A 23521-nucleotide genomic window follows, 5' to 3' on the forward strand; every position below is an offset into this window, starting at 1 on the left:
AAAATAAATCTGTCCATACCAGTGGGTGACTATCTGTCTCCAACACATGATAATGAAATAACAAGGATTATAAGAATAGGACATACGGAAGAAATAAGGAAGGTGAAGGTCAACATACAGACAATAGATTTATAGCAACAACATAATTAGGTCTGTATGACGATATCAATCCTACTTCAGAACGGTTCTGTCTCTACGTGTGTTTTCTATGAGGTTCACTATCCCTCCCTAACGCATGATAGTGAACTCAGCCTGAAGTGAATTAGTAAGCGACATTCATCGGACTGTCAAGGTTTTCCAAGGTTTTCCAGGCCAGGTTTTGAGTGACAGGCGGACATGACAGCCTGGCAGCCGTTTGACTGCAGAGCGACAGAAATCAATATCAGCCGTTCGAGAGGAGGGACCGAGCTTTATTCCACTGGATTACTGCTGCAAGAATGTGTGTGTGTGTGTGTGTGTGTGTGTGTGTGTGTGTGTGTGTGTGTGTGTGTGTGTGTCTGTGTGTGTGTGTGTCTGTGTGTGTGTGTGAGGGAAAGACATGTAGTGTGTTTTTTAGTGTGAGTGAACATGAGCGTATGTGTTTGCTTGATCCTTCCTGTTTGTTGTTTGCACGTTTGTTAGCCCGAGCCGTGTGTTTGCGCAGATGGACTGTTTGTTGTTGTCCATGTGTGTGTGTGTGTGTGTGTGTGTGTGTGTGTGTGTGAGAGCATGTGTGTGTGAGCGTGTGTGTGTGAGTGAGAGAGAGATAGTCATCTGCTCAATGATTCAGTGTGTGATTTAACAGTGTGTCGTGATGCTGGGCTGTTAGCTCCATGCTTTTAATCATCTTGAGAGGAAGGTAGATAGTCATGTGAGATTAGAGTTGAAACACACACACACACACACACACACACACACACACACACACACACACACACACACACACACACACACACACACACACACACACACACACACACACACCCACACACACACACACACACACACCCACACACACGCCCCCTCACCTTATCCCTCAGACACTCGCATGCACTCAACCTGTCCTTTCAACGGGAATAAAAGGTTTCAAAATGTAAATACTCTTTCACTTTTATTAACATATAACATTATTTTCATGTTTTATTTTTCCATTTGGCTTTTGAATAAGAGGGTACAAAAAAAACACATATACAGATTTTTAATTTGAACTATATTTCATTTCATTTTCCATCTGAAACAGTAGAAGCCTCACGTCTCATTGGACAGTCAAACACACTGCCTGCACTTAATTAAAGACTCCACAGAGAGTTTGGTTTCCTTTGTCCTTTACAAGCTGAGATTACACTTTGCAAACATCGTTTTCTTTCATTAAAATCACTCCGATCTTAGTTCAGTCAAAGCCATCTTTTCATTATTTGATCTATTTATTTTCAAGGGCACCAGAAAATAATTGAAAGCCCCATTGCAAGTTTATTTTCTATCATTAAAGCAACATACATAAAGCCATTTCCTGTCTGTATTTTACTGCAATATGAAAACACCAAGAACGTTTGATGGAAGATATTTATAGTTTAAACGCTTTCGTTATTATTTCTTTCTTAAGCAGTCATTACATTACATTACATCACATGTCACTTGTTAGACGCTTTTATCCAAAGCTTACATACTCAATACTGTGGGCAATCCCCACAGGAGCAACTTGGGGTGAAGTGTCTCAGGGACACAACGACATGCTGACTGCAGTGGGGTTTGAACCTGTCCACTGCGCCACACGCCTCCCGTCAGTCAATATTCATTTATTAAAATCTGTCCTCCCGGAAACAAATGGGGCAAAGCCTGCGAGCTAGTTCAGGCAGTCAACTCGAGCACCAATGATACATTAACATGTGACGCACCTCGTCCCTCTTACAACCAACCAAACACATTCTCCTAAACATGCCGCTCTATTGAAGCTGCCAGGTCTGCCTGCCTCTGCCTCGCTCATGCTGCTGCTGCTGTGTTTCATGTTGCTGCTGCTCGCCTGCCCCACCACCACCCCAGCTCCACCCCAGCTTCCACCTGTAGTAGGGCTGCTCGATTATGGCAAAAATCATAATCTCCATTATTGGGGTCAATAATTGATATCACGATTATTAAAAACGATTATCCATTTACTTTGAAAACATCAATTTATTGGAGAAAAACAATGTTTTTAACAGTTGATTACCCTGAACTTAAAGTAGAATTCAACTGAAAGACAAAAAAAAAAAAATTATTTAAAAAAAAAAAAAAAGTAATAATAATAATTAAAAAATTATCGTTTTATTTCGATTACGTTGTTTTCGTAATCGTTGCAAGCCATAATCGTAATCGCGATTAAAATATGATTAATTGAGCAGCCCTAACCTGTAGGCTCGGGGGATAGTTATCTAATCATCACTCAATGTTCTTTGTAAATCTGTGGAGTGATGAGGCCTGAGCAAACTATATGCTGCTGTAATAAACATATAAAGAAACACGTGAGTTGTCTGACTGAACTTAATTATTTCCTTTTTTGTAAAACAGGTATTTTATTGTAAAGCATTTTATGACTTTTGCTCTGACAAGAAATACATTTTAATTATTTGTTATTGTTTTATTCAGTCCTGTGTTCATTTTATGAATCACAAATGTGTGTGTTAGTTGGTATTTATAACATTTGAGGTATGGGTAGTATTGCTTTTGTTTTGTTAGTGCACTTTCTGTTGCCTTTTGTGAATGAAAAGTGTTTATTTATAACATTCGAAGGAGGTTCGTATTGTTGTTATCTTACATTTTTTTAATTATGTTGTGTTTTTGTTGTTGTGAAGCACTGTGTATTCCCTTTTGTGAATGAACAGTGCTATATAAATAACATTTGAGTTGATTGATCTCTGTTTATTCTGAGGAGGATGTTAAAAACAAGCATTTAAAGCATCCATAAATCAATTCAGAAGAAACAAAGTGCTTTCTTTATGTATTGGATATTTTCCAAAGTGTGTGTGCAGCTGACTTTCCAGTCAATACCACGTCTCACAGGATTGATCTGAACATGTGACGCGTGTTTTCATTCCTCACGAGCTGCTGCTTTGTGTTGTTTAGTGCGTCTCTGAAGGATTCTCATTTCTCTAATTCCCCTCCTGACTCCCCTCCTCGACTCCTATCCTCGACTCCTATCCTCGACTCCTATCCTCAACTCCTATCCTCGACTCCTATCCTCGTGTCTTAGTCCCGCCCACAGGAGATGCGAGCGGAGGAGTCGAGGAGGGGAACCGAGGAGAGAGGAGAGGAGGCAGCAGGCGGTTAGAGAAACCTTCCTTGTGTATAATTATCGTCCGGATTTGGAGTTAGATGTGCGATTTTAAAAACGATCAAACTTCATAATGTCTGCTGTGCATTAAAGCTGAGTCTCCTCTCTCTCTCTCGGCATGTAAACCACTTCCTGACAGTGACATCTTGACACTTACACAAAAAAACACATCCATAGATTTTTAATTTGAACTATATTTCATTTCATTTGCCATCTGAAGCAGTAGAGAAGCCTCATGTTTCATTGGAAAGTCAAACACACGCCCCGCACTTAATTAAAGACGGCGCTGGATCCACAGAGGGTTTGATTTCCTTTGTCCTTTACAAGCTGTAATTACACTTTGCAAACAGGATTTTCTTTCATTAAAATCCCTCCAATGTTAGCTTTCTTTCCTGCACGAAAACAATATGTTCTAACCTCACAACGCAACCCAGTCTCACAACAAAACGCGTAATAGCTACGTTGGTCCACAGGGCAAAACGTAGTATATTCACAAATAACCCTCTCAAGACGTGACATGGATACAATATTTTGTAAAAAAAAACATGGAGCTCAAATAATCTTCGTAATATCTATCAAACTATGGATCCTACACATCCACTGGACGTAGATTATAAAAGTACAATATACACTTCTCGCTAGAAATGTAATCAAAAAGCATTTTAACGCCAAACTCTCCTACAATTTAGGATTTTCCACTAAAAAATAAATCGGGTGTCCGCCATCTTTTTTTCTTCTCACGCTGGGAAAGTTTGTGATCACGTGACATGGACACTGGTCATTAGAAATGAATAGGAAAACATATTGTATCCATGTCACGTCTTGAGAGGGTTATTTGTGAATATACTACGTTTTGCCCAGTGGACAAACGTCGCTATTACACGTGTTTTTGTGAGACTGGGTTGCACAACCACGTGGTTCTTCTTGTCACAACATAACCACGCTGTTACTAACGTCATGCATTCGTCATTAGTCATCGGACACATGACTTGTTTTGTCCTGAGGGATTTGGTGAGGCAATCCCTCCCAAGTGTTCCCTCTCCACACTCACATTAGACTCTTTAAAGTAGCCCTTAATCTGCAGGGGGGGATATTGTGCTTTACATCCGGTGAAACCACACACTGTGCAGCCATCATTCTGCAGCCATAGCTTTCTGTCCAATCACATTACAGAGGCGACAGGACACTGGGAGAAGCATAAATCTACATAGCAGCACATTTCAATAAAGAAAAGGTGAAATAACCGCAATATTAAAGTGTCGCCGCTCTGAAGCGCCGTGCTTTCACATCACAAAGCCATGGAACGGGCTCTTTGGATCAGGATAAATCTGCAGAGACAGATTTAATCCTGGGAACTCTGCACGGGATCTGTGAGCAGACAAATATCTGATGGCCTAACATTAATCTGCATAGTGAGAGGAGGTGTGAAGAGGTGCGTTGTGGGTAATATCCTGCTCTCTTTCCTCCTCTCTTTCCTCCCATCCTCCTCTCTTTCCTCTCTATCCTTCCCCCTCGCTGTGTGTCCTTGTACTCCCCCTTCCTCCCACGTCTCCTCCCCCATGATGGCTTTCTCTTTCTGCTCCGTTCATGTCTCTACATTCCCTTCATCATTCATTCTTTTCTCAGCTGTTTTTGCTTTGTTTCTTATCTGTCTTATTTATTTATTACTTTTTGATGTCTTTCCTTGTCCTCTCCTTCAATATTACTTCCCTTCATTTCCCTTTCCTTCACCTATGAATTCATTCGTAGTAACATCCTTTTAAAAAAGCATTTCCTTTTGAAAAGTGATTGCAATAAACTATTTCAAGGTGGCTAAAGATAAAATGAAGATTGGGATATTGGATTGAATATATATCTATGTTTTAGAGACAAGAAAAGATCAGATTCTTACCAAATAATCGTGTTTCTATCTTATAGTTCATGATTAGCAAACCCACTTGAGCTCTTTAGCATGCTAACTACCGCTAGCATGTAAATATCTTTGTATTTCTCCTACTAAATTAGCATCTTGGATTGATTGTTGGATTGAATATGTATGAATGTTTTAGTGACAAGATAGGATCAGATTCTTACCAAATAATCGTGTTTCTATCTTATAGTTCATGATGGGAGAACCCACTTGAGCACTTTAGCATGCTAGCGCTAATATCTTTTTATCTCTCCTACTAAATGAGCATCTTGGATTGATTGTTGGATTGAATGAGAATCTGATGGCATTAATGGAGGTCAAATTATCTTTGTTTCTGACAGATAATCTCATATCATTTCATCTCATATTCTAACTTAAATTGTGTTTTCTTATCTTACAGTTTATGATTAGCGGACCCTCTTTAGCTCTTTAGCATGTAAACTAGCACTACCATGTAAATATCTTCTTATCTCTCCTGCTAAATTAGCATCTTGGATTGATTGTTGGATTGAATATATATATATAAGGGTGGCGTGTGGTGCAGTGGGTTGTGTGTTGGTTTTCGGATCAGGTGGTCACAGGTTCAAACCCCACTGCAATCAACATGTCGTTGTGTCGCTGAGACGCTTCACCCCAAAGTGCTCCTGTGGGGATTGGCCACAGTATTGAGTATGGAAGTCGCTTTGGATAAAAGCGTCTAACAAGTGACATGTAATGTAATGTAATATGTATGAATGTTTTAGTGGCAAGAAAAGATCAGATTCTTACCAAATAATCGTGTTTCTATCTTATAGTTCAGGATGGGAGAACCCACTTGAGCACTTTAGCATGCTAACTAGTGCTGGCATGTAAGTATATATTTAAACTATTTCAAGATGGCACAGTTGTCTGCATCCTTGTAAAGAAAAAGGATCCTTTTTGTCTATCCTTGTTCCTTTCCTTGAAATGGTGTTGCTCCCTTTCCTTCACCTGAAGTTTCTCCCATGGTCAAAGTACTTTTGATAGCTCAGTCTAAGAGGCATCTCAATTTAAGGTGTCAACAAAATACATCGCACAGCCAAATTCTTCTAGAAATAAGTTATTATTATATTATAAGAACCTTTTTCAAGATGGCCAAATAGTATGCATCCTTGTAAAGAAAAAGGATGCTTTGTCTTTCCTTTCCTTTTACTTGTTCCCTTTCGAATCAGTTGAGAGTTATCTGAATTTTAAAAGACATTGCAAGGCTAAATTATTCTAGAAAAAGTGATTGCAATAAACAATTTCAAGGTGGCTAAAAATCAAATGAAGATTGGGATTATATGGAATAATAAACGTGTCGTGTGCGTGTTATTGGGTTTAACTTACTGTTGACCTAGTTACTTGATATGTTTAAGGGATCATATTAAAAGTTAAATCTGTTGTTATGTATTAAAAATGATGTGTTTTGTGTGTAAGCTTCTGTCCTTACTTCTCCTTTATTTAGCATTCTTGTCTCTTATTGTCATTTCCCCCTCCAGCTTAACCTTGATGTCTTTCCTCCGTCTCTGTCCTTTAATTAAGTTTGTATTATTATTATGTTCTCTTCCTTTCAATACATAATTGCATTCTCTCTAATTGCTATTTTTCTCTCTATAACCCTCTCTTTTCTGTCCGTTGCTCTCTCCCCTCCCCCATGTTCCACTCTTGCGTATTACATCTTCCTCCAACATTAACCTAATCTTTTTCTCTTCGTGTCTCATCTCCCTCCTCTACTTCTGAAATTGACATTTTCCTCCAAAAGTTTGCTAAAGCCGAGCAGATTAAAGAGATTTGTAGTATAAAATATCACTACTACAATTTGCAAAGATGAAGAGCGAGCTATTCCCCGTCAATACTCATCATGTGAACGTCCCACTGAGGATACTGAAGCAAATCAAGCCAAAGCATGAGAGGGGAAATACAATACAGTATTCTATTGCTTGCTATGCAAAGTGAGAACCTTGATACGATCTAATCAATGAGCTTTAATCTCCGAGATGCCAGATCTCCTCTCTTTGTGAGCTGTCAATAAAGTACTTTCAGGTGATTTACAATCCGATGGCTTTTTATTGGAGGTCAAACTCTCTTTGTCTCCGACAGAATATGAGATGTTTGTTCCACAATCTCATATTCTAACTTGAATAGTGTTTTTTTTATGATTAGCGAACCCACTTGAGCACTTTAGCATGCTAACTAGCGCTAGCATGTAAATGTCTTTGTATCTCTCCTGCTAAATTAGCATATTGTATCTATATTTAAGTGACAAGATAAGATCAGATTCTTACCAAATAATCGTGTTTCTATCTTATAGTTCAGGATGAGCGAACCCACTTGAGCACTTTAGCATGCTAACTAGCACTAGCATGTACATATATTTTTTGTCTCTCCTACTAAATTAGCATCTTGTATTGATTGTTGGATTGAATAGGAATCTGATGGCATTAATGGAGGTCAAATTATGTTTCTTTTTGTGAAAAGAAGATCAGATTATTACCAAATAATCGTGTTTCTATCTTACAGTTTATGATTAGCTTACTCACTGTTAGCATGATTAGCACTAGCACGCTAATATCTGTTTTCCTCTCCTTGACTCAAATCAATCTCCAAAGCTAGGTTTTTTTTGGTGATGGGTGAAATTAGCATCTTGGAGTGTTAGCTATAGCTAACCGTTTTCTTCTGTTTTGCTGATTCTATAGTCATTCTATAAAACTAGGTGTCTTAGTTTTTGACTTATCATCTCATTTTATAAGTGATATTTGATTTTTTGTGTTATAAAATGTCAAATTCTTACTTAACTATTGTGTATCTTAAGTTTATGGTTAGCTTACTCATTAAATTGTAATGATGTTAGCTTAATAGAGCTAGCCTGTTAATATGTTTTCATATTTTTTGCTAAATTAGCATCTTGGTGTTTTTTTTATCTTTGTTTTTGACTGAAAATTGATTTATTGTGTTACAAAATGTCAGATTCTTACTTAACTATTGTGTATCTTAAAGTGTATGGTTAGCTTACTCATGTGTACATAGCTACAGTGTAGATATGTCAATGAAAAACATGTCTTTTTATGCTGCTGCAACGCAAACATTTCCCAAATTGGGATCAATAAAGTACTTCTGATCTTATCTCATCTTATTTGAACATTAAAACAAGACATATGTCCTCCCTCACTCTGCTGTTTTCCCCTCCTCTGCCACGATAAGTTATTCATGGCAGCGGCCCGCAGGCAGACGGCTGCTTCCTGCTAATACAATATATAATAATACAAAACGTTGTCTCCTGTGAAGCCGACAGTATTGGCCCGTAGAATAAACTCAGGAGGTAATTGGGGTCTTTAGTCTGCAAACTAACGGACTCTCCCTCAATAGCATTAGTCACCCAGAGTAATCAGACAAAAAAGGGTCATATCTGCAGCGGATAAAGACGCTGCTGAAGTTCAATTTTTTGTTTTAATCTCCTTCAGACAGGGAGTCCACTTTCTGAGCATCGGGACCCTCCAGTGTTTCCTCTGCATTGCTGCTATAATGACTTAACCCTGTAAGGCCACCGGTTGTTATTTTACAACATCACTTTAAGCTATCCTTTTTATGTTTTTTAAAGACTACATTTACATAGTCAAAAGGTCCTTTTGTTCAGCCTCACAATGCTACAGGGTATTACATGTGTGTATAGGTCCTGCCCTCTGGCCATACACTCACACAACTTCCACATCTTCAAACAAGCAACATCTCTATTGGACTGGATTTGTCAGATTTAAGTAAGTAAAATGCCTCAAATATTTTTTTTTGTGATTGTTACAATGTCTAGAACAATACTAACTACATATTTAGTTATTGTGGAATACATTCATCACATTTTATAGTTTTTCTATATTTGGGCTGGGTTAAGGAATAGTCTGTTGCCGGGGAACATTGATATAATCTTCCTTAAACTGTGTCTGCAAGCATCGCCCAAAAGATTGACCAGTGCTTCACCTCTGTTTGCTCCATCACCAGCAGTAACTGTCTGGAAAGTCCTGCAGCACGAATAGCAGAATATTAGACAACGTGTGTGTGTGTGTGTGTGTGTGTGTGTGTGTGTGTGTGTGTGTGTGTGTGTGTGTGTGTGTGTGTGTGTGTGTGTGTGTGTGTGTGTATGTATGTGTGTGTGTGTGTGTGTATGTGTGTGTGTGTGTGTGTGTGTGTGTGTGTGTGTGTGTGTATGTGTGTGTGTGTGTGTGTGTGTGTGGGTGTGTGGGTGGGAGGGGGCGGTTCCACCATGGTTTTCCTCTCTGTTCATGTAAATTAGGGCCACATACACATTAGTTACGAGTGACAGGAGCCACTGTAAAGGGCTTGCTGTGCTACGAGCGTTAGCATGTTAAGCTAACGAGCCAAATGGGCTGAAAGAGATTATTCAACACGGATCAACACAGCACAAAGGAGGCATTACAGAGGTATCCTGTACTGTACTGTATACATTACCATTCTGTATGCATTACCGCTTCACTAATCAGTATTTTACTACACTTAACTGAAATATACTACATTATGCTGTACCGTAATTCACTATATTATCCTATCCCACGTAGGGCTGCTCCACATGTCTATTTTTTAACATTAAAAGCTTCAACAATGCTTTAATCCAGACAGGAATCTAATTCTACAAATAGTATAATACAAATAATATGAGTGTAACCTAATCTGTTTCTACAACTCTGCAGAAAGGCAGTGTATAACCACAATGATTAGATATACAAATGTTTTAATTCAAGTCAATATTATTGATGTAGCTTTAAACTACTTGTCCTATATGCATTACTCTTTAGTGCTGCACTGCTCTAATGTAATTATATTCATTACACACTTTACTACTGTACTGTACTACCACAATACACTATACTGCTGAACTGCATTTAACTGATTTGTGCCATACTGCAGTATTCTATCCAATATACTACATACATACACTTTACACCATATAGTATTTCTATAACATGCTATACAATGCTTCAATGCTACATATCGTACTGTATTGTTTTGTACTTTACTGCTCTAGACAATGATATTCTTTGCATACAGTTCTATCCTTTTTTGTAATACACTGTACAAAACTACACTATTACGAATACTAAACTATACAAAACTATACCATCCTATCGTCTAACATGAATCTCAACTTATGAAAACAAGTGTGTGAGCAGATCTGAAGATGAGTTTTGGAAAGATGCCAAAAAGACGTTCTGTGTGGAACATCTTGTTATTTGTTCCTCTGCAGAACAGCAGGAAGTCCCAAATGCAATGTTTGGGAAAACATTTGAACTTTAAAGCAAAGGTGGAGTCAGCATCTGCTGTGCTATAGCTGTGAGGCACGCTAAGCACACAAAGGAAAACAACACAACAACACAATAGACATTTTACTACAGACTAGAGTTACCACAGTATGTTGCTGCAGTGGGACATCAGAACTTCATCTCATGCTACTCTTGCTAAAATGAAGTAGAAACACATTTATGATCCAAACAACATAAGAAACAGCTTCTGGCCGGTCATGTTGCACGAGTAAACTGTGGGTTTTCTTCTGAAGTGTTTCCTTGTACGATGTGAGGGTCTAAGGACAGAGGGTGTCGTATTGTCATATTCTGTACAAACTGTGAAGTCCACTGAGACACATGTAACATTTGTGATATTGGGCTATATAAATAAACATTGATTGATTGATTGATTGATTGAGTAGGGATTTGGTTCAACTTGTCATTAGGAAAAGTTGTCCAATGCTACAGCTAGCACACTATGTATATGAGCTGCCAAGTCTCCAACAGTACAAAAGACTGTAGCCATAGTCAAGTGCAAAAAGGCTTGTCCCAAAACCAAATATTACATCTTTACGACTAACAGAATGATAGTGAAGTTAACACCAGGTTAAAAAAGTGTGTTAAATGTGTCAGTTGTGTTTCTATATTTGCCTCCCTAAGGGAGACAACAAACTGTCTCTCAATTGCCAGAGAGGACTGACAGTTTTATGGAAACAGTCCTGTGATAAACAGCTAAATATTAGCTGTTTTGGAAGAATGAACTGTTGTGCTTTTTCTCCCAAAACAAATGTTCTGCCACTAATGAAACAATTATGCTTGGCGTTCAGGAAAAAAATGTCTGTGTCAACACAATGAATTAAGCAAAGCTGGAAATATTGCTGATGTTTGGCAAATACAGTTTTTTGCTTAATTGCTCCTGTCACCAGATGTTCTCCAGGGATTTCTAGACGGAAACATTTGGAAACCTAAAACAATACATGAAAAACGACATACTACATACTTTAAAACCAAGAAGGAATAACATTTAGAAAGTGCCTCGTCATCGCAGCAAACACAGAACCTTGGTCAGGGAAGATAAGAAAAGGGAATACAAAAGGGTGAAAAGAAAAAGGAAAGTACCTTTCTTGTGAGTGCCTTCATTTTTGGAGCTTTTGGGGTCTAATAAAAAAAAGATCAGAATTAAACACAGAATATTCTAACAACACGTTACCAACTACACGTTGTTTGTCCTCGTGAAGGAAAACAACCGTCTATCAAGGAGCGGACAAGACAGCAAGGCTCGATTATCTAAGGTGTCGCTCTGCTGCCAACACTCAGTGGGGGGGAGTGTTGGCAGGGGGGGAGACTTAGGGAGGGATAAAGGGAGGGGGGCAACATACTGTGAAGGCAATAGCAGGAAGGATGGATGCACAAGTCTGAAGAGAAACAGTCTACTGCCATTCTGCAGGAGAGGAGGCGATGCACTGATGATGAGCAGGAGGAAGAGGAGGAGGGTTGCAATGCAGATATGTCAACAGGAGCTGAAGTAAGACGAGCAAAATGCACTAAAGGAGATGCAAGAGGCCGAGAGAGAGAGTGGGAACGGGAGGAGGAGGAGGAGGAGGGGAGAATGCAAAGACTACATGTCAAACTGGCTTCGTTTTGATTGGTGTCTCATTTGGCCTTTTTAGGAAACCTTTTGGGTAACAAGTTGGTGTTAAGTTGCATTGAACGACTCTCAAATGAAAGAAGTAACAATGTTTTTTTCCCCCCTCGAAATGGAGCTGTAACCAAATTCAATTATAGTCTTTCTCCAAATTTCTCCCATTGAAAAAGACAAAAGGTTTAACTTCCAACCCTCTCAAAAAATATAAATCTTTGACCACTTTCAAATAGGCACACATAATTTCACTGGCTTCGTGTTGATTTGTGTCTCATTTGGCCTTTTTTAGGAAATTACACTTGTCTCTTTTGGGCAACAAGTTGGCGTTGCATTGAACGACTCTCAAATGAAACAAGTGACAAAGTTTTCAAAATGGATTATTTTTTCCTCCCTCAAAAAAATGGAGCTGTAACCCCGAAGGAATGGATGAATGCTTTAGAAAATCTGAAATAAAATGATAGTCTTTCTCCATTTCAGCCAATTGACTTCAACTTAATGGCGCCCATTGAAAAAGACAAAACTGCTTCCATCGCTCCCAATACATGTACATCTTCGACCATTTGCAAATAGGCACACGTCATTTCACTGGCTTTGTTTTGATTTGTGTCTCATTTGGCCTTTTTAGGAAAATACACTTGTCTTTTTTGGGCAACAAGTTGGTGTTATGTTGCATTGAACGACTAACAAATGAAACAAGTAACAAAGTTCTCAAAATTGATTATTTCCCCCCTCGTAATGGAGCTGTAACCAACCAACTGTAACTAAATGATAAATCATTTAGAAATCTGAAATTCAATTATAGTCTTTCTTCAAATGGGCGCCATTCATTTGAAGTCAATTGGCTGAAATGGAGCCCATTGAAAAAGACAAAATGTTCTACTTCCACCCCTCCCAAAAGGGCCAAATCATTTTACTGGCTTTGTTCTTATTTGTGTCTCATTTGGCCTTTTTAGGAAAATACACTTGTCTTTTTTGGGCAACAAGTTGGTGTTGAGTTGCATTGAACAACTAACAAAGTTTTCAAAATGGATTAAAATCCTCCATCGAAAAAATTAAGCTGTAACCCCGAAGGAATGGATAAATGATTTGGAAATTAAATTATAGTCTTTCTCCAAATGGACGCCATTAATTTGAAGTCATTTGGCTGAAAATGGATCCCATTGAAAAAGACAAAAGGTTTAACTTCCACCCCTCCCAGAAAATGGGCCACATCATTTCAGTTTTACCCCAGAAAGGGAACTTTTAGTCTCTGCAGAGGTTGATTCATATTGGAAAAATGCCAACCTGCTAATGTCACAGAATTAGACGTTAAGGCAAACAGATTGATTGTTCCTCAGTGATAATGCCCCCGTTCACTGCAGGAAAGTTGCTCCTTTCTACAAAAGACTGTTGTATTATTGAAGAGTATTGGCTTATCGGATTTGTCTCGAAAGTTTGAGAATGTCAAAGACAGCTTTTACTGTCCTCTCAATCAACCCCACATCACTAGCTGTCAGCCTTAATGGCCGCAAAAAATACACCAACTTGAAAAGTGTTCATACCCAATTGTCTCAAAGATTGTGAACTTATAGTCCTTGTCTAGACTCCAGAAATATCTTCATCTAAAGGTCGACCAGTGAACAGCTCATTTCTGACCTTCACAAATGTCATGTTTTTGAGCAAATAATGATCACATCTGTGCGGGATGACAGAAAGTGTTTTTCTTTGCAATTAATTCACAACATCGCTTAGAAATGTCAGCGAACAGCCTGTGATTTCATCAGAATGAAATACTTCATTTTCCCAGAGGTGGGAGAAGTAGTCAGATCTTGTACTTGAGTAAAAGTAGAAGTACTCAGATATTGTACTTCAGTGAAAAGTAGAAGTACTCAGATCTTGTACTTGAGTAAAAGTAGAAGTACTCAGATCTTGTACTTGAGTGAAAAGTAGAAGTACTCAGATCTTGTACTTGAGTAATAGTAGAAGTACTCAGATCTTGTACTTGAGTAAAAGTAGAAGTACTCAGATCTTGTACTTGAGTAAAAGTAGAAGTACCCAGGTCTTGTACTTGAGTAAAAGTAGAAGTACCAGAGTGTAGGAATACTCTGTTACAGTAAAAGTCCTGCATTCAAAATGTTCCTCAAGTAAAAGTAGAAAAGTATTATCATCAAAATATAGTGAAAGTAGCGACAGTAAAAGTAGTCATTGTGCAGATTGGTCCATTTCAGAATAATATATATGATATGTTTTATAATGATTGATCATGAAAGTGTTCTCAAAGCTGGTAAAGGTGCAGCTAGTTTGAATGACTTTGTATACTGCAGGGTTAAATACATGTAGTGGAGTCAAAGTACACCAGTTACCTCTGAACTGTAGTGGAGTAGAAGTATTAAGTAGCATAAAATGGAAATACCTAAGTAAAGTACAAGTATCTTAAAATTGTACTTGAGTAAATGTACTTAGTTACTTCCCACCTCTGCATTGTCTTCATATTTCTTTGTACTATGAACTGATTCCAGACAGATGTCCCCTCGATACAAACAGAGGAGATTTCTTTCCTCCTATATCTCAGCTTTGTTGATTGATGTCCTATTTTACCTCCGAACCCCATTAAACCGGGCCTGGCCTGCTTTTCTGTACTTGACAACTGCCATTGTGAAGGATGGTGACCGCGCCGCGAAGAAGTCTGCGAGCGATATTGTAATCTGTCATTGTCAGCCTGAAAAGAAGCTGGAAATGGCTCCTAAGATAGATGGAAGGTATTCGTCGTGACCATGAACTGTTGTAGACAGGTGACTTAAACTCTATAATCTGCCTGAATCCATGAAAGGCAATTTTTCCTCTCTCTTCTGCGCACTGCAATCTCTCTGTGTCAGAGTTAAGCTCGGGCTTAGCCCCCCGGCCGAAAGCCTGTCGAACATCGAGCACCTGATCCTGGCATTAAAACCTCCAACGCTTTGGTTTTCGGGGCTTTGCTGGCAGCGGGGATCTCATAACGGGAGCTAATTACTAGCACTGTGATGAATCAATTCTCCTGGCTTTGCAGGGGAGGTGAAGCTTGGCTGTGTGTTGGAAAACAAAGGTCTCTTTTTGTTAAATGTGAACAGGGATTTCACTAAATGTTTCTTCCTGTCCTAGGTGTACTCCCTGGTTGCCAAACGATTAGACACATCTGCTATGTGCGGCGTGGAAACATTACCTTACTACCTTTATGCAGGCGTGGAAGATGTATTCAGAAAGTATTCATTCAACAATTGCAGTTTTAACCAGAAAGAATCCATATGTTTTCTCCCAGTGGGCTGATTATGATGAATTGTGGGTCGATTATAAAGATTTAGGGGACGCAAAACGGCCATTTTCGATCCTAACAATGTCAGACATGAAATCAACATCATCAATAACCTCAAAAACCAACCCAACATTGTCCAAATCGGCAAGCCACTTTTCAGCTCTTATCTGCATATGCTTATTAATGCTAAATAATGCAACTAATGCTCATTTGTATACAATATCTTGTTTTTCATTACTGCACACACTTTATTCCAATTCTATTTCTACGATTTCAACCATATTCAATGTAAATACTGCTATATTTGTTATGTTATGCACCACAGCACCAAGTCAAATTCCTCGTATGTGTTAACCTACCTGGTAATAAACCTGTTTCGGATGCTAATTGCCCAACATATGCAGGTTAGCATTTGGCAGTTTCTATGAGCTGGTGACCCCTAATATACATTTATATCATAAAACTTTGGGCTACTCAACATTTCCAGGTTCACTATGCTGACAAATAGACTATCATGCATCAATCTTTCCATCATGCCTTAAGATTGATACGGTGGGCTCAACATATTTCCCCTCCAGTTGCTAATTAGAGGTGTGATGGGATTGACTGAATGGCCTTTTTTTAAAGCAGTAGTCCCCTCCTATTAAACGTATTAGCCACGGACCAGTGGACTGCAGAGGGAGGAGGACGCAGTAATGAAGCCGTCAACTGTTCTTACACATCTCAGATCAGCCTTACATCGCCTGGAGCTAAAGAAAATCCACGTTTCTTACTATCTTTAGATCCAGAAGAAACAATAATGAGGTGAGGTAGTTATAGCCCGAGGAGATGGGGAGTTCATTCATTTGACAACACGGCTCATTTGGCAGATTTCTAATTACCAGTTTGATGATTTGTCTTTCAGCTCTTGATGATGTACGGAGCTCTACTTCTACTTTTGGATTCCCAGTTGTGTAAAGTAACAAAGTAGATTTACTAAAGTACTTAAGAGAATTGTACTTTACTTTTTGTTGTGTCTTTGTACTTCTACTCCACTACAGTTCAGAGGTAAATAGTGTACTTTTACTAAACAACAATGTATTGAATACCTTTAGTTACTTCACAGATGTGGATGAATGATGTGAAATATAATCAAGTGTTAAATCAGACTTTAGTTCCACCTGGAGTAAATCCACAAGCTACCCTGCAGTATACAAAGTCATTCAAACTAGCTGCACCTTTACCAGCTTTGAGAACACTTTAATGATCAATCATTATAAAACATATCATATATATTATTCTGAAATGGACCAATCTGCACAACGACTACTTTTACTGTCGCTACTTTCACTATATTTTGATGAGAATACTTTTCTACTTTCACTTGAGGAACATTTTGAATGCAGGACTTTTACTGTAACAGAGTATTCCTACACTCTGGTACTTCTACTTTTACTCAAGTACAAGATCTGAGTACTTCTACTTTTACTCAAGTACAAGATCTGAGTACTTCTACTTTTACTCAAGTACAAGATCTGAGTACTTCTCCCCCCTCCGAGCTAACATCCTCTCGTTCTCCCGCTCCTCTCCCCCCCCGCCCCCCTCCCATCAGTCGGACGGTCTTGAGTGCCCTCGTACGTTTGGCTGCCTTTTACCATTACCCTCTTCAATATTCCTCTCTTCGCTGCCCTTGCCGTTCCACCTCCTCCCGCTAGACGTTGAAGCGTGATCAATATTTTCGTCATAACTCAGGAGAGAGTCACCTCTGCAGCGACATTAAAATTCCTCGCTCTGTGCAATATCGTCCCCATCCAAATTTCCTGGCTTGGAAAAGATAGGGCTATTACCCAGAATACTAAAAGAGCAAAGAGACCCTACTCTGGGCGAGGATGTCCCCTAACTGCAGCACATTTCTATGTTTCCTTGTAGAGAGTAGCTCTGAGAGAAATACCGATAACAGGAGGAAGAGGGAGTAGACATTACAGTTTGTATCTCGGTGCTGCTCATTCATGTGTGTTATACATAACAGCAATACTGAAGCCCACTGGGAACTGTGTTAGCATCAATACTCTGGCACTAAGCTAGTGGAAACAGATTCTGTGTTTGCAGAGTGAGATCCTGGATTGCACATCTGCAGTTCTTTCCAATCTCCTGCCGTAAGCAAATCCCTCCGATTCGGCTAGCCGTTTGCAAAGCTACCTTTCCTTTCCTTCCTTCTCTTCTCTTTCTCTCCCCCCTTCCATGACCCATCCACTTCTCCCCGCCCTACAACCACGCTCATTACCTTATGCCCATTAATCCCATTAAGTAGCCATTAAGCAAGTGCTGATAACACCAAATGAACGTCAAGCTCCGACGGCTAATAACCACAGTCCCACCTCGGCACGTTCAACCCTGACAAGGAGAAAAGAGATGCGAAAAAATAAACATGGAGGGTGTAGTACAACACAAGTGTAGTACAGAGTAGTGTCTCTTTGTGTAGTAACAAGTACTCCAGCTAAAGACAAAGAGAAAGAGAGATGGAGAAAGGAGGAAGCCAAACATGTAAATATACTGCCGTACGTTGTATATTTACTCGTGTCTGCTCGCCACGAGAAAGAGTGCGTCATTCAGCTCAAAAGCAAAGTGACACAGTGCTGGATTCCCAATTTCTTTTTTAACCCTGATCATCACTGGGATTTAAGAGCAACGAGAAGGAGGCGGATTTGTCAAACCAACCGTGGGAGCAGCATGAAATAAAAAGATTGTATCCTAAGAAGCGAACCCAAGCTAACGCAACCACAGTGGCTGTTGGAGAGAGAAATGAAAACCTGCTGAAGTAGACCCACAAAAACCCCCTGATGCTCACTGGATTTTAAGGTCGCTGGCGCGTTCAGGGTCTTTTCACCACAGAGTCCTGCCTCAGAGGAGGAAATGGAGGTGGCAGGAACAATAGAAAGCTCGTTCTGGTTGAACTTAAAACCAGAAGCTGGCTCGCGGTCACCGTGCTCGATGCCGCTCAGCGTGAGTGATGAGGAAGGACAAGGTTATGGCGGAGCGGGGGGCGAGTCAGAGCTCCAGTCTGAGCCATTCATCAAGTGTGCACACACTCTCAGACTGGAGAGAATTACACTCTTTCTGGTGCAAACAGTATCTGAAGCAGAGATGGCAAAAGTACACACATCCTTTACTCAAGTAGAAGTACAGATACTCGTGTTTAAAAATACTCTGGTAAAAGTAGAAGTACTGACTAAACTTCTTTACTCAAGTAAAAGTAAAGAGGGCTTTGAAATGTACTTCAGTAAAAAGTACCCATAACTAGCAGCTGTTTTAAAGAGTACCTGACCTACCTTTATATTAATAGAACAATAATGTCATTGTTAGCTAATGAATGTTTCCATGCTGAACAACGGCAACATGACAACGTTTTCATTGGTCCCTCTTCTTTAGAGAAGACCAGGAAATGATGGATACACGGATCGTGTTCAAATCAATAGGCACGCAATGACTCTAAATAATAATGATCACGCCACCAAACACACATTCAAACTAAAGGAACCAGCCTGTTTGGGAAATGTGAGAAGTAGAAAGTACAGGTATTTGTGTTAGAAATGTAAGAAGTAGAAAGTAAAAAGTTGTCAGAAAAATAAGTAGTGGAGTAAAGTACTGATACGAGAAAAATGTACTTAAGTACAGTAACGAAGTATTTGTACTCCACTACTTCTATGTGGATATTCAGGAATATTACGTTCACTACGTCTCACTCCTTCACTGCTGAGGAACTCTAAAGCCTCTTTTGATGCTCTGTAAACTCGACTTGTGTCTGGTCAACTGGTTCAAAGGAGTCCAATTTGTTTCACGAATCAGTGGGGTCGGTAAACAAGACTCGAATACTGAGGAGGGATGAGGAGAGGAGGGGGGATGAAGGTCAGAGGAGAGAGAATGCATGGGGCGTTCACTGTACTAATGGATATGTCTTTCAGCCTGGTAAATGGAAAATGGATGTTTAAAGAAAATACTTTCAGGAAGGGATGACAGAAGCATGGTAACAAGAAGAATGTTGGTGGAAATGGAAAATGTAAGTGAAATTATGGGAGACATGATCAAATTACGACTTTATAGATTACATTACACGGGAGAATATCAAAAATAAAAATCACTGATTGCAGTATAGAAGGAAATAAGCGGAATACTTAAATGAAATGATGGATTTATCGGACAGTAAAGGAAGGTATGACGCAGGTTAAACTACTGAAGAAGAATTAAAGATCGAAGCTGACAGGAAAAAGAAAGCTAACCCATGGCAGAATAAATAAGGGCTAAGAAATGTTACTTTAAGAAAACAACAGGGAAGGAATCAAGGTAATAAAACCCTGAAATGGATGAATGATGTGAGATAGGAGCCACATGAGAAAACGAAGAAGCAGAAGAACAAATGAAAGAATGACAAAGCAGGAAGAGAGAATGAAACAACGGACGAACTCATAGATTATACATGTGTCGTCCTGAATGTGTCAGAAGTGTTTGCTCTCCTCTGTCTCCCATGGAGGAACCTGCTAAATCAATCGGAAGCTTCTCTTTTTTTTCTTCCTGTCCTCACAGTGGACCCCCGGTCATGATCAGTGTCAGTTCCTCTCATGCTGGCACATCTGTAGCTTGCGGCAACATATCTCTTCCCTTTTTCCCCTGTTGCTGCTGTACGGCAGAATTAACGGGGCTGGTGCTAATTGGATGAGGTGTGTAGGCGGCGGTATGTATGTAGCAGATTGAACATTCCGGAATCCCGACGCATTCCATTGGGACGGAACACTCTAACATTCCAAAGGGAGTTCTAGAACTACGTCGCTCTTGCGTTCCATTTGCATATTATAATAATAATAATAATAATAATAATAATAATAATAATAATACATGGGATATTTATAGCGTTTTTCCTAATGCTCAAAGACGCTTTACATAAAATCAGAACAGAAACAATACAGAGAAAACAAAAAACTTAAACAATAGTCCTAATTATAATCTATTGTGATGGTAGGGAGTTCATAGAGGAGGTAAGAAATCAGATTACTCGCTTTGTATCCCTTCATTTAAAGCTATGGACACATCATATACCTCTCAATTTACACTACACAAGTTAGCCATCAAGCTAGCATGTAGTTGAACTAACTAGCTAGCACACTATCTAGTTAGTGACTGGTTGTGAGCTAACATGACATTTACTCCCAGATGTTTAACTGGTTATCACTGTTCTGACTTTGTTTTCAATTGTGTTTCATCGCTAGCTAACACCACAAATGTGTTAGAATGTTGTTAGCAAGCAGGTCATGATTGTGTCGCTACACAAGTTAGTTATCAAGCTAATATAGAATTAGATAGTGAATTAATTAGCTAGCACACTATCTAGTTAGTGACTGGTTTTGATTAAGTATGACATTTACATCCTGGTTTTTAACTGGAAAGCAGTGTAAGTGTGTTTCATGGCTAGCTAAGACCACAACTTTGCCTGAACAGGGTTAGAAAGCGGGTCATGGTTGGGTCAAAGTCAACGAGCATCTTTTAAAGATTGAAGCTCTTTAAGGACATATAGAAAGAAGGGTGACCTTGTTCTGAAGAGGGTTTGATTGCTAGTTAATTGCAGGACAAGACCTTAACCTTGACTTGTTAAACTCTCGCCAGATTGTTAAGGTTAGGCATTGAACTTGAATTGTTAAGGCTTTCAAAAATCGAGGGTAAGCATCAAGATGCGGCCTTCAGATTTTTGGATGGATTGCTAGGTAATAATTTTGCTAGTAACCATGCTTAGACACCACCATAATCTCTGCTTTATCAGTCTTTTGAATATATGATGATTCCTAGCAAACAAATTGACATCAAACTCAGATTTTATCAAGCTCTCCAACCATCGCCTTCTAAAACTGCAATTTTAAAATCCTATGTTGAGGATACAATGTAACAAGGTCCTAACATCTGTTGTGTATATTGTTATTTACTAGTTATATTATTATTAATATTATTAAACCAAATAAGGGTCTTTCAAACTAGGGTTTCAGGATGACTATGGGTACTTATTGTATGGATCATTCTGCACAATTCAATCTCAAAATCTTAGCATGTTTTTCTCCTCCATTTATTGACTATGGAACATTTGTGAACTGTTGCACAAGGGCAGTCTTCCACTTTCACCCCCACTGCTTCCCTCTCATTTTGTTCCCTTTTCCTCCAGAGTTTATTAAGGAGCAGGGCTGTCAGGCTGTTTATTTCATGAATGTGATTAATGCAGCGGCGTAGTTAGCTGGTCGGGGACAAACACACAGAAACAGAAAGAGCATGAATGAGCGAGAGAGCTCACGCTACGCCTGACAGCCGTGACTGAGGGTGGAAACTCTCATCGGGCCCCGACTGCTAACAACCACACAACGAGCAGATGACATAAAATACGTCCTGAGTATCTTCATCACAGATTGTTCTGAAACACAATAACCCAAAAAGAAGAGAAAGAAACATTAATTCTAATTATTTTAAGGGTCGTTTGTTGTGTTGGAAATCATCAAAGCTTGCTGACGTCAGCTGGAGGTTTGTTATTGTCTAACACACTGCCAGAGAGCACTTTCATCTGCATCTAACTTTCTTTATTACATCACATTAGAAGAATGGAAAATATATAAAAGCCATCAATTCAAATAACTGTCCTGTCGGGCTGTTCAAATCCTGATTTGTAAAGGTCAACGCAGCACGAGTCGCAGTAAATCTCCCTGGATTGTTGCCAAACTACAGCTGAGGAGAAATTAAATTCAAAAAATAAAAATGGTCTCCAAAATGGACTCGTGAAGATTCCTCGCTGTACATCCGATCAAATTCTCAGCCGGTCAGGAGGGACGTTCTGCAGCCGCGGCAGTTTAATAATACACACTTTGGTCACGGTAAAACCCCCCCACCCGTCCCAGTTGAGCTGCGATATCCCACGAACAAACCAAATAATGGGTTATGCCATTATGGGTTCAGCAAAAAAAAATAAAAATAAGCTCCATGACAGCATTCATAAATATAAGCTGAGGTTCACTGCTGCACATTCCCGCAGTCCTGTGTGTACAAAACATTAGGACACCTATTCATTTCACCTGTTATATACTGTATATTAAAAACATATATTACATCATTCCTGCAGGTTTTATTAGTTCCAATAGTGGAGGTTTACAGGGGTTTTAAGTTAGCGATTTGCTGTAGCCAAACCCTCAGCTGATTGATACAATTGCAATTTTAATAAAGTCAATTCTTAAGCCAATTTACAAGAAGATAGGAAATAGATGTAAACGTTTGATTCATTTCCAGAGCATTTTAAAATTATACACAAGCTTTATTTTCCAGATCATCAAGGAAGATGCTTCTAAGTTTATGTTAAAAAGTTAATAAATGTAGGTATATGATCCAATACATAATATACTGGCATTGGAGTGAAGACTTCAATACAGGAAGGTGGAATATCGTAAGGGTGCTAATGTTTTGTACACTAAAACGTATTCAAAGTAAATATACAGCATCCATTCTGAAAACTAAGATATGTCAGTATTTAACATGCAACAAGGCTTTTCTGTTGAAAAACACAAAGTGAAATTCAAGTTTGTTCTGAAGCACTGAAAGGTCTGTCCGGTCCAATTACTCCAACATTTTGGGGATTTTTTTTAGAACGTCTTGTATTATTCATACACTTTAATGAATATGGAGGATTGCCCCAGTTTTCTAATGTGGTACAAACGTATTAATGTCCAACTGTGTTCCCTAATGAGAGAAAGTTTAATATAGAAACCTCTGACATGAGTCTTTATGGGAGCTTCCATTCAGGGAGAGGTCATTATTATATTAACATCATCACCAGAATCATCATCATCATCATTATCATGAGATCATTGAGCAGCAGACTTGTGGGAGAGAGCCACATTGCCTTGACCACCAAAACAAGCACTCAGTTATTGTGTGGATACCAAGGAATGTAGCCAACTAGCACCATGATAACAAGAGATCCCAGATATCTTAACGGGATGTTGTTGACCTATGGGAGGCTAGAAGTGCAGGGAAAGGGTTGGGGGTTTGGGGATCTAACACCTGGTTGTATACATGTTGAACAATGGGCACATTTACCTTTGTGGAACACTGCAAAGAGCAAATGAAA

At 39.2% G+C, this 23521-nt stretch overlaps 1 protein-coding gene across 1 annotated transcript in view; it reads right to left on the bottom strand.

The window, feature by feature from the left end:
* Positions 1-23521, bottom strand: part of glra1 (glycine receptor, alpha 1) — a 156485-nt gene that overhangs the window by 96445 nt on the left and 36519 nt on the right. The window contains exons 3-4 of the mRNA XM_034117747.1: positions 23491-23502; positions 11606-11644 (exon numbers count right to left, since the gene is read on the bottom strand). Of these exons, the coding sequence (XP_033973638.1) occupies positions 11606-11644; positions 23491-23502 (51 nt within the window). The remainder of the gene's footprint in view (positions 1-11605; positions 11645-23490; positions 23503-23521) is intronic.

The sequence above is a fragment of the Trematomus bernacchii genome, unplaced genomic scaffold, assembly GCF_902827165.1.
Source record: "Trematomus bernacchii unplaced genomic scaffold, fTreBer1.1, whole genome shotgun sequence".
Lineage (NCBI taxonomy): Eukaryota > Metazoa > Chordata > Actinopteri > Perciformes > Nototheniidae > Trematomus > Trematomus bernacchii.